Here is a 13197-nt window from a genome sequence, read left to right as displayed (position 1 = left end):
TAGAAAGTTTCCTAATGTCTAATTTAAATTTTCCTTGCTACAACCTAAGTCTTTCCTGTTCTACTAAGTCTTGAAAGCAAGAGCACGTGATGTGTGTCCATCACCTGAAGGGAAATATGACAAAGTATTCATGACTAAAAGTCACAAACAAAGATCCAGATTGGGAAGCACAGTGTACATAACTGCTTGCTCCAGCTAATATAGAGAAATTATATAGAAATAGACAATTCTGAACCTGCCAATAATCTTCTTGAATAAATATGTATGTATATAAATGATGATTTGATTTTATTGATCTTCTGAACTCCTACCTGCTTTGATCCCTCTCCTTTGGGCTTAGACTATGCTTGAGAAACATCCCTTGCTTAATAATTTCATTCTGTACTTTGCCCACACACCAGCTGGCAATGTTTTCCTTACAATCTAGTCAACTGTCTTGGCACCAACCCTGTCCTGAGTGCCAGCTGGGAAATAGTTTGCCTGCAGCTTGCAAAAGTGTCTCAGAATGGGCATTTTCCCTGGGCTGGCTGGAAATAGAAGCTTTGTGCCCTGCTATCTCTGTCTGACACTTCTGACAGAAGAGAGGATGAGAACTGGTGTTTACCAGACTTTTCCTGAAAAAGTCCAAACAATTCTTTTTGCTGCTAGCAGTTCAAAGAGGAAAACTTCCAAGCCAATGAGAAACCAAAAGCCATTCACTTAAAATTCCTATGAGATGGAAACATGGAAATGAGGTCATACACCCAGGGCTAGCTGGTTCACTCTGACTGCTGGGACACAGCTGCTGGGAGCACAGGCTGCACTGCAATCCCTGCTTCCCAGGCAGGTAATCTGTGAATAATGTGGTGCTGTTGTCTGGGAGCTTCTGGAGCGTCTTCCAGCAGCCACATCTCTGACAAGAAAGGATGTGTGCACATTTATGAAGCGTACAGCAGAACTGTGCAACCTGCCTGAAGATGGCTGTTGGTGTCACGATGCTCTTCTGTCCTAATTAACATGCCATGTGGCAAGAACATTGCCTACTAGTCCTCCCCATTAAAAGCTGACCTAGTCTTCCCTTTTTTCTCTCAATAGGATTCAGGCACAAACAGTTCAGGATCTCCTGGGTACAAAGATGCACACATCACTGTTGGACAGAGAGATGGCCACAGTCCATTCCTCAATAATCTGTAAATTCTATTAAAAGTTGGTGTGGTTGTGTGGTTTGAGGTCTGGAAAATGAGTGCTAAATCTTCTAGTGGAAAAAAACAAAATAGGGGCCTGTAGTGGTTGCCTAAGGATGGAAAAAAGATACTAAGGAAGAATATAAAGCTCAAATTTAAAGAGAGAGCTGAAGTTGAAGAATTCTGGAAAGTTTTTCCTAAGAAGTTGCCATAGCCAAGGTGGGATTTATCCCACTTGTCAATGGAGGTTGGTAATCTGCACCCTATGAAGACTGAAAGAAAGAATGCTGCACTATTACTCTTTCATTTCAAGAAAAATAAGGATTACAGCAGTTATCATTTCTGTTCCTTTTCAAATACAATAGCTAACACACAGAAAATAGTTGCTGCAATTCCTCTAATTTCATCCATCAATCAAATGCTGTGGAAACCGGATTTGTCTAACAGCACTTAAGGCAGAAGTTTGCAGGTATTATGGAAAGACATTTAAAGCAGTGCCCCTACAGAAGGCAATATGAAGCAGAGTGCCCCAATATAGAAGGCAATGAGCTAAAATGTAGAAGTCTCTCCCGCAGTCACATAATGGCAGGTAATTATCACCATCGTTACTAGTACAGAGATATAGCCCAGTAGGGGATGTTTAATCTTCAGAAAAAAACTGTGGTTATGTTAGGATAAGGTATTTACAGTTTTGCTGGGCTAGCACTGAATAAATAACAGTGACAACAGGAACAATCTAATTTTTGGTTCCTTCAGGATTGCATTTGGTCCACAGATGGATGTGGACCACTAAAAGAAGCTCTGAAAATATCTACGTTATAGAAAAACAGTTACTTACTGATAATTTGATTTCTTCTGCATTGTAAGCATGGCTTAGTAAACCGCCTGTTGTGCCTTTTTCAGAAAACAGCCCGCCAAAGCACAAAGGATACCCCACTGGTGGTGATGGAGATTTATCATCCAGTTCCTTTTCATGACCTCTGTCAAGTTTATAAGATAAAGTGATATCACTTTTTGAGCCAGTGATATTGCCTTGGCCATATGAAGTTGGGCTACGGTTTCTGTGGCATCCACTGGCTGTGAGCAGAGCAGTCTGTTGAGCTTTCATGTGCCATCCATCTTCATTTTGGGAAGTTCTAAAATAGCAATAAAAATATAAAATCAAAATATGAAAACCAGTTGAAACTCCGAGCTATCAGAGCAAAGCCATGCTTTTTGTTCATTTGTTTGACTTTGATTACTCAACTGTTCAAAGTGCTTCCTGCACCCGGTTATGGACATAAGATTACGCATTACCAAGCTGCAGCAATTTAGCAACTTTCCACCTAAGTTACTGTGATTGTCTGAGTGTGCATTCTTTGTCTGCTTCAGCTGTAACTTGAATCACACTGATTTAAACTCTCCCATCGGAATTTCAGTTGAGTAACCTTGCCATATAATTTTGCAGGATACAATCTAAACCACAAACTGGCTTCGGTACGATGAGAAATAGACAGAACTTAGCCACACAAATACTAGAAATAAAATATCAAATTAGAAGAGAGATGAGATTATTTGTGGTCTGGATAATTAGTCAGTTTTGATCTAATATAACTTTAAAGAACTATATTCGAATAGCTAGAATTTAGAATAAATGCTTAAATCAGTTAAATAAAAAGGATAGTACAGGAAACTTTGATCCTAAATCTTTACTGCAACACTAATTATGCTACTGATTTAATGATAACCCACTGGAAATTAATAAGAGAAAATGCACTGGAAATTAATAAAGGAAATGATGAAATCTTTAAAGTAATTTTTTTTAAATTACACATAAACATGCTTTTGTAACAATAAGGGAAATCTTCAAGCTTATTGAATTTTCAAGTATTTTATTATGATGTTCCATAACTCTTGTATCCTGCTTATAGTGATCAGAATGGATGTATGAGCATATATTTGCATTCATTTGTAGCTCTGTGAAGCAAACAATTTTTATGGTTAACTACAACAACAACAAAATCTTGCTTCCCATTTGAAATTTCTTCTTCTGACAGTTAACCGAATAACTCTGAAATCACATAGATTAAAGAGCAGAAAATTTTGAGACTTGTTTGCCCAAATGGATCAAATGGATCTTTACTTGCTTTATATACCAAAACGTGAAACAAACAAACAAAAAAAAGACAATTCAATTATTTCAGATTTTATTACATTTCTGTGACAACATTTCTGGCTATAGTAGAAATTGCCACTGTAGGGAGGCCTGTGCTTATGATGAAATAGAAATTTCACTCTTGGGAGGTAACTACTGTACTTAAACATGATAGATGTCTGGAAAGATGTTTAAAAGATCCTAAAACGCTTTACTAATTTGAAATGCAGCTATAAAAGCTTTTAAAGATCAAGTTCTCTGCCACTAAAACGTGATTACTGTTATATCTAAGAATATGCAGTGCTACTCAGATCCAAGGAAAACAGATTTTATTTTTAATAAAAAAGGAAGAATATGCCAAGCACAGGGAAAGGGCAGTGCTGTCTGCAGAAAGATGACACCATCATTTTCTAACGTCGGTTTAAATATTTAGTGCTGGGAGAAGCACTAAATAAGTGCAGCCCTAATGGCTCCTGCTTGTACATAGGCATGCTGGGGCTGAAACGTGAGACTGAATCCTCTATAAATGGGCTGTGCAGGACAACCCAGAAACCTGATGAAGAACATATTTTCTCGGATTATAAAGTAGTAGCGATTAAGTTACTCCGAATGCTACAAGAAAGCAAATTATAAGCCTGATGCTATAATATTATTATTACTATGATATTGTTATTATGCATTCAAAGACAAAACTCTGGAAATATGTACCAAACCTTCCAGTTCTCTAAATGACCTAAAATGTTTATCTTTTTGGGGGCAGAAATTTCTCCTTTCTTCCATGCTTTTCATTAAAATAAATACACTCTGCCCTTCTGGGCATAGGAGAATGCGTTTATTTATTTTTTCTCCTATTTTAAATCTATTCTGCCTATTGTTTGTATGAAGGCCACAGTGAAAAAACTGACACCTTTGAAGATAGATGGCAACGAATGACAAAATCGCAGATTTTTTTTTTTTTTTCATTTTGTGTTCTGACCTTTTTGGAAGTAATTTCCTCTGAAAACCCCTAGTAAACTCCATGTGATCTGTGTTCATTTTTTCCCCAGAACTGGTTCTATATGTATTTAATAACAGTTATTACTGTTATTTTATAGCTTACCTCTCACTAAGACCAGAATTTTCAGACTTGGGTGCCTACATTTATGGTCGCTTTCACATAGTAAAAAGACATACCCCACACCCCAGAAAAGAACACCACCAAGACCTGATTTTTTAAAGGCTCTACTTCCTACTGTATTCAATAAATTGCTGGGGCTGTTTGCTGTCTTGGAAAAACATGCCACCTACGTTTAGGTGTTTTGATATAGATGCTATGCCTTCACTCAAGACAAATTTCACAGCTGGGGCTTAAATTTCTGCTAGTTCAGTCCAAAATAAAATCTAAAAACAGAGTTCTAGGTTGAGTACAAATGTAAAGGTAGGCAAATATCTGCAAATTCGTAAAAAAAATGATCATTTGTCAATACTGGCAATGCGAATTCACTGTAACTGCAGTTGAGTAACTTATGCTTTTAGTGGGGTTATAGAGCATTTAACATATACACATACTTCGCAAAAATAATGTCACTGTTGGCATGGAGACATATGGGACAAGAAATGAAAGAACAATGTCCTCACAAAGGGAATTTGAGAGAGAATAGATTTTTCCATACTCAGGTATATACAAAATCAGCTAGGTCCCCATGAGATCAGCGACTTCCGTGGTGCAAAACAAACTCCTCACGCAGCTCGTGCTGCTTGACATAACTATTCTTGAGAAAGAGAACAACAGGTCTTTAAAGACCAGGATGCCTGCGGAATTATTGTTGCTTTTACCTTGCAAGTGTAACCGGTAACTTGATTTTAAAAAACTGCTGCTAAGTATTTTCCTGAAGAGATTGTTTTTGCTGCTTCCAGTTTATCTGCTGCAATAACTGATAGGGCGGTGAGCATGACTAAGAATGTAAGACGTCCAAAGAGTGGTGAAGACTTCTTTCTGACAGACATGACACTGTCCACACATCCTTTAAGAGACCTCCAGCTACCTCAGGAGGCATTCAGTCCTAGCCTTTACCTCTCACTTTTTCCACACAAAGTGCAAAAGTGCACTTTGGCTTGGCCAGTTACCTAATTTGTTATGTGTTTGTGGTAACTTTGTGTCAAAACTCACGTGCTCGTTTTAATTTCTGAAGACGTAGGCTAAGCACACTGGATTTATCAAAGAAAATCCTCTTCAATCAGGCCAAAATTCAAACCAACTGTACGTGTACAAAGTATGAACAAGGGATTAAAACTCTGGGGGTAGAGAATGCTTATTTTAATATTAATAAAATCAATTATCATATATGAGAACAGTAATTAATTAGAAGTGGTTATAGGTAGGATGTGGCCTCAGTCTTCTTTAGCACAAAGATGCTACTTCTCCATGTGCTACTTTGTGATATTTAGAATGTCACTGAACACCTAAAGAAAGAAGAAAATGCCTCTTCCTAAATCATCAGCCTACCTTCCTGCAATTATCTGTATTTTCTCTAGAGGTCTCCTGTCTGTCTGTGCCCATGCCTAGGATTCTAGTAGTGATCATGAGAGAAAAATATTACAGGGTACACTCAAAGACATTTTTGTCCGTTGTGCAAATATTTCTAGGTTTCTGAATGCACAAACAAAAAGTACAGCTTCTGAAAATTACCATTTAAAACACAACCTCCCCACCTTGCACAAACATTGTGTTTCCTTTTTTTTTTTTTTTCCTGTGTAAAAAAGTCTTTTTGCCCTTTCTCCAGTACCATAATTACCATGGAAACAGAACTGCAAATTAAAACAGAAATAACATGGTTTATGCTCACAATAAAATAAAACATACCCCAGAGTTAAACCAAACCAACATCAATTGCCTGGCTTATGTGCTCACATTTGATGGTTGAAAATTCAATTTTCTTTTTCTGAGAAAATCTTGGGGTAGTTCCCCATCTGGGGAACAGAGAACCAACAGTATACATAGGGCTCAATCTTAAAAAGACTGCTGGCTGAGGTATACATACACTGCACATGGAATTTGCCCTTTCTTGTAATCTCTATATGCATTTAAAAAAAAAAAAAAAAAAAGCCTTTAACTTAGGAACTTAAATACACATTTTAGAACCTGAAAAACAGGCCCAATACACCGTTTTCATCAGATTAATTAGAATTGTAATTTAACTTGTGTTCAGTAGGGGTGACTGGGATTTCTGTTGTGAGGAAGATTTCTCTCTCCCTGTTTTGGTTTAACATTGGGTTTTAATAGTTATAAAATCAACATCCTGCAAATTACCTGCATAACTCTCTTTACTCTGAATTCACATGTATGAAGTTTCACAGTTCCTCATGTACAGTAAATGTAATTACTGATAAAATTGGAAAAATCTTATTTTTGCTCACTTAAGAAGAGTGGAAGCATGAGCAAAAATTGCACCAACCCATCTTTAGTGGAATTATGAGATCTACAGGTGCACAACAGTCTGTACCTTAATTTGTCAATCTTTGATTCAGCAAAGCCTTCAACATCATTTGAAGTTTAGTAGCAAAACAGACATAGCTGCTGCTCCCATATATCCCTGTATATGCACACAGATATGCATATATACATTTATTTCCACGTGAATACTACCTCCATCACTAAACATCATATTTAAAAGGAAAGTCTAGGCAAGACTGTATCAACAGATAATGCAATGCCTTTCTACTATACAGAAGAAAATCACTTTATGGTTTGCCATAAACTGGAATGCATGACTTTGAAATCTTATCCTGTACAATTTTGGCTCTACTTTATTTAAACTTTTGTTTCACAGAACTGTTTTACATTAGTGCTATTGCATAAATTCTTTGTTATAAATGATCAAAATATTTGGATTTCTATTAATTTTTAATCTCCTGTAGTGTGAAATATTGTTTAGCAGAGAGTTTAATTTTCTTTTTATTACTGCAGTGCCACGATGATAACACATTTGAAGGTCCTTCAGTGCTTCACTGAATACAAGGAATTAAGAAGTAAAGACATCACTGCCATACGTTTTCTGTGAGACTGAGTGTTCTTAAGTCACATTACTTTTCCCTAACAAGTTTACTGTGATAACAATTTATTCAGGGCATCTGAATTTATGTTTCTTTAAAAAAAAAAAAAACAACAAAAAAAACAAAACAGATCACCCAAGAACACCAAAACTTTACAAGGCATTAAAATACATTTAATGAAGCTTCCAACAAATGGACCTGGTAGGACACAAAGCTTTTCAGCAGGAGCTGTAGTTCAAACTGCTTATTAAGATAACCTCCTGTGGAGCAGTTTACCTCTCATGTTGGTTTGTATATCCTTTCCTTGTCTTGTTTTTATTTGGCAGTAAAAATTCATTCTGTCCTGTTTTGCAAAACCTGGAGCTAAGAATAACTTAAGCAGCGTAAAAAATGTTTTAAAACTATTTCACATGAAAAATATTAAAATAGGCAAACATTTCTGAGACTTCATTTATTGCCAAATTCAGTTAGCCATAAAAATGTATGAAAACTTTGCAAATATACTGAGTCTGATATTTAGGTTGGTGGGAGTTCTGAATGAAAAAAAAATAAAAAAAATCCTTACAAGTTGGGTCCAATTACATACTTCCAGGAAGTTAATAGAAAGTTTCATATATAAGTACAATCTAAATATTACCTCTCTTCCTTTTCCTGCATCTTTGAACCGGCTTGGTAACTGTGCTCTGTTTCTCCATTTATATCCATGCCACCCAGTATTGATGTTTCTGTGTCATTTTGTAGTTTAACAAGACTATTCTGTAATCTTACATTCTCATGTTCCAGTTTGTGAATGGAAGCTGTGAAATTTCCATGTTCTTTGTTAGATAAATCTATAGTCTGTGAAAGGAGATAAAGCCATCACTAAATAGGCATATTTTCCACAATAAATGGGTGTTAGTATTTTCAACAAGCAAACACAAAACAATGTTCTATGCTAAAGAAAGACCTAGCTACCACATATAATCATGCAGCACTTATAGCAAACCAAGAGAATTGCCTCCAGAAAAAAACAACACTGTAGATAAATGGGAAAGGATTACAGCCTCTATAACACAATAAAACAAATTAAAATTTCTCAACGAACAGTGCATTCAAAATGTTATTGTTGTAAATTCATCATCACTAGCATTGTAAAACTTATGACATAAAAGCAACCATAACAGCTATAGCTATAGACTGCATTGCTCCCTCCAGTAATGACTGCACCAAAAATAACAAGACAAATTATGTAAGCTCATTACTATACTAGATAGAGTGTATGTCTACAGGCACGATTTAATATCTGTGTTGATAGACAGTCACCTTCAGCTTCAGAAGCAGTAGAGCCACGTTATCACAGCGGTCTCCACCCGTGTTACTAAATCCTGCTTCTTAGTTGGGTAAACCCACGGAGTACACAAGTCAAAATAATGGAAGTGCAAACAAGGTGTGCCCTGCATCCAGGGGCTGAAGAGCCCCATCCACTAGGATGCCAAGAGTGGAAGATAAAGATTAGCTCTGATGGTTGACTAGCAATAGCAGCAAGCTGTCACCAACAGAAAATCATCTCAAGACTTCTCAGATCGTACACAAAAGGCTAAAATCCCATACACTTTATTATGAAGTGCTTTCATATATTTCCAGTTTAATTTATTCTTTTGGAACCCAGTAATCCATGAGTATTAAAGATTTGTTTTTAGCACATTGATAGCACAGCTAGGGTTCCTGCACCTGAAAGCTTGCCTATTTTTTGGATTAATTGGTCTAATGTTATCTCTTCCTATAAACCTTGCCTTGCTCGGCTAGTTTTATGGCAAAATTATGAGCCAAGTTGGCACAGAAGTGCCAGAAAGTATTTTAAAAAAATGACATTTTGTCCAAGGATGGAGGCAGGGGCTCAGCTATGTCTCGCATCTAGAGAGGTGAGGCAGAAGAGACAAAGGTGGCTGCTAAGTCACCCTAAAACTGATAGCTCTAGAACCAGCTCTAGTGCAGTTATAATGGCATGAAGCCCACAACTGAGCTGACACAGCTATATATACACACACATATCTGTAACATTATATATGGATGTATAAATAATACGTCCTGATATGCCATTTTAAGGGTATGGAAAAGGTGACATTTGCCAGTTTACAGTCAGACAATTACCAGGCTATGAATCCCCCAAAGACGTATTTACAGCAGTATTTACAAACTGCATTTTGGTGTTTTTCTAGTGACACACACAGTAACTGCAGATATTCTGTAAGGAGGGAAGGTTTTAAAGCTCTTTGTAGAACACAGTGTATGAAATGTTTATTACATCTGTATAAACTGTAATTCCACATTATATTGTCACATTTTTATGAATTAAACTTTAAATATTCCCTGTTTGAAGAGAAATAATTACTAAACTCTGAAAATAAGCTGGGTGGGGGAAAGTGTTTTGTCAGGTTTTTTACACCATTATTTAAATGCCAGATCAACAAAAGGGGAAAATAGTAAAAACAGACATATTTTTGTATCTGTGAAAATTACAACTGTTTAAAAACAGCTGTAATAATTGGTCAGTTACAAAAAATAGGCTCCAAGAATTTAGTATCTAGACAAAATAACTGAAAAGTCTTGTTTGCTTCTAGCTTACTACAATTAAGGTTAAAATTATTCCTAGCTATACCCATCTTCAGGCTCTGCATGAATACCACCTGTCTTTGATTATGTCACACAGTTTATTTTTATTTATTTTACACAAGCCAGAAATTTCTAAATTTGCCATGATCTCAATCTCCATTTACAGTAAGTATAAGTAATTGCTCTTCATATTGCTTAAATTAAAAAAGCAAGAATTACCATGCAACTTTTGCACTCCTGATTTTCTATCATCTCTTTTAGATGTGTGTTCTCAGATTTGACAACTTTGTAGTTGAAATCCAACACCTAGGAAAAGATTAAGTTCTTAGACATATGAATATTACTGTTAACTTGAAAAAATATTGACTATAGGTATGATAAGTTAAATTTTGCAAAGTATACATAAGTAATTATGAACCTATCTATGAGATACAGTTGTTTTTTTTTTTTTTTTTTTAAATACATCAGTACTAAACCAGAAAGAAATATTCAGCTATCTATGAAAGGCATACAAATGGTCTGCTACCAGTTTTATTTACCTTTTTGAAAGAAGTAATCAGTTATGAAAACAAGGGAGTAGACATACAGTTACAAAATACCAAGAAGGACAGACCTTGCAGACCACTGAAACTGCTTGAAACCTTAGTCATGAAGCCTAGGAACCACATTCACTCTTAATGATACCATCTAACATATGGCCCAGTAAATAGTGCCACACAGCAGCAGTGTCACATTTTCCCAAACACTAACTTTCCTATTGTCAAAAGTAAAGTATTATGACAGTCTACTGATAGACTCAGTCTACTGAGTCTACTACTACCATTTAAAAACATCAGTATTTTACAGTTTTCAGCTTTCAAATTGCCATGCTTTTCTGAGCATACTTGTAACATTCTTTACAAAGCTTTTTTTTTTTAAAAAAGGCTTAAAAATTACGAAATGTTCTAGATAATCTAATAAACGATTCCAATGATAAAGCACATACAATAACAACAAAAAATTTGTTGAGATCTTTTGCATATTAAAATGGTGACTGCAATTGATGGTCAGGGTGATCTGCAATTTAGATGTACAGTTGACATTTAGTGGTGCTTTATTGTTCCAGTATCAATTTGGCTGCTATAATATTTGGCTGTACTATTTAATAAACACTACTACGTCACTGCTGATGGAGATGAAAACTACAGAAAGAAAAGTAATGTCTTTTTTACCAGATAATGTATGTCATCATCAATAGTGTGGAGTAAAATGGCCTAGGCTGGTTTTGCCTGCTTGCATACCTGTTGTTTTGCTAACAATTTGTCTTTTATCTGTAACTCCATTTTTAACTGTCTTTCCAGAAGACTAGCTTTCTCCATGATAGTTGCTATAGTGATCTCCTTCTGATGAAGCTCTTCTGTCAGGTCAGAGATTTCTGTCCTTGTTCTTTCCTGCTCACAGCAATGGGACTGCTCCTCTCGATAAAGATGGTTTCTTATCTGTAGCAAATACGTTTCAATAAGAAAAAATGTTGTGCAGTAAATATGACTGAATCACTAACCACATACTACTGACTTTTTTACGGTCTGCTTCCAAGACACCAACTCTTCTAACCAAGTCAGACATTTTTGAGATTTTATAATAAAATGTCTTCATGAGGCAGTGCACAGTCTTATTTATTTTTATGTCTTTTTTAACCCTTCTCATTTGCTAATTTAGTATTAGAAATGAACAAAATATAAATTATTGATATTAAAATTTTAAAGGAATGCAATAATAATAATGTTAATTTCAAGAATTGGAAATTATGACAAAGAAAATCCAAGGAAATATCTTTTCAATAAACCTAAGTATGATTTATTTATAACGCTCCAAAGTTATTTTAGGCTGCATTAAACATGTCTTAAACCAAAATTAACTCCAGAGCAATATAAATAAATCAATCTAGAGACCTCTTAATGAGAAACTATGATAGAAATAGAAGAATATATATGGTAAACCACTTTATGAGAATTTTTCTGCTGTTATATATAAAATTTAAGGTCAAGCTTTCTCCATTATCTCCCATGTAAAGGGTTCTCCAAAGAATCAACACAAAAATTGTTTTCGTAATCTTTCAACTAATAACCAAAACTGTAGTACTGATAGATTTTCGTAATATGTAAGAAACATTACTATTAAAAACAGCAAAAATACCTTCGAATGCATTTTAATAATTCTTCACAGTACTGTACACAATCAGTAACAGATGGCATTTCATATTTATTTATGCAAACTACACAGAAATACTAGAATTGTAAACAAATAGATATAGATGCAAAAAATCTGACAGCTAGAGCATGATTATCATGCCAAAATTGCTGCAGCATCCAAGTCAGCTGCATCCAATTCCAGATGTTCATGCTTACATTGCTACTCAGCAAAAAACACAGCACGTCTGTAAGGGGAGTTCCAGGCACCCTCTTCCTCAAAGTGTTAACCTGCCAAGCCATGTGTCATTCCACAATGCCATGCCACAACTGCTTGCACACAGCAGTTCTGAAACGTGCAATGCAATACGATGCAAAACTCAAAGAAAGAAGCACTGCCCTGGATTGTGCAGCAGATGACTGATAAAGTAGCTTTGTGTGGGTACCAGCCATAGTGATTTTACTGGTTGATCTGTTATTCTCATGTCTGAGACCACCTACAAACTGCTACTTACCTCCTACAGCCTATTAACTACCCATAGCCTTGGAGGACTTATTACTTGCAAGGTATTACCTAATCACAGTAATATTTAGGCTTGGGCTTTTCCATTACTTTCACGAGGTAGCAACCTCAGTTGTTAGTACACAGAGTCAGAATACCAATTGCACAGCTATACAATTACCTCCAGGAATGCAACCATATATGAAAACTCCATACTCTCCTATACCCTCAATTAATCCTTCTGCTCTCTTTTTTACATGTCCAAGCTCACTACTTTGATCTCTCTCTCTCTCCTTTTTTTTTTTTTTTTTTTTAAATCCTAGACTGCAGTGTGAGACCTGGAAATACTTAACAGTATGACGTACCTTGTTTAGCACTTCTTGTTGGCTTTCTGGACCTTGTGCCAGTAGTAATAAGTCTGAATTTTTATTTTCTGGTTGCTCAGTAATTTGTTCAGAAGATGACTGATGTCTTTAAATAAGAAATGAAAAAAAAGCAAAACAAAACAAAAAATATGAAATAAGCAGAATGTGCAATAATCTTTCACTTAAAAATCTTCTTCCCAGGGTAAAACTGGGAACTTGTTTGGCGATGAAAAAAAAAAAA

General features: G+C 35.7%; 1 protein-coding gene across 1 annotated transcript in view; it reads right to left on the bottom strand.

The window, feature by feature from the left end:
* DEUP1 (deuterosome assembly protein 1) overlaps window positions 1-13197 on the bottom strand; it is a gene marked incomplete at both ends in the record, with an annotated part of 39919 nt that overhangs the window by 3713 nt on the left and 23009 nt on the right. The window contains 5 exons of the mRNA XM_084288200.1: window positions 2002-2299; window positions 7967-8166; window positions 10141-10227; window positions 11202-11399; window positions 12957-13062. Of these exons, the coding sequence (XP_084144326.1) occupies window positions 2002-2299; window positions 7967-8166; window positions 10141-10227; window positions 11202-11399; window positions 12957-13062 (889 nt within the window). The remainder of the gene's footprint in view (window positions 1-2001; window positions 2300-7966; window positions 8167-10140; window positions 10228-11201; window positions 11400-12956; window positions 13063-13197) is intronic.

Source organism: Netta rufina (assembly GCF_964035555.1).
Source record: "Netta rufina genome assembly, chromosome: 1".
NCBI lineage: Eukaryota > Metazoa > Chordata > Aves > Anseriformes > Anatidae > Netta > Netta rufina.
This window is presented reverse-complemented; position numbering and strand designations above follow the sequence as displayed.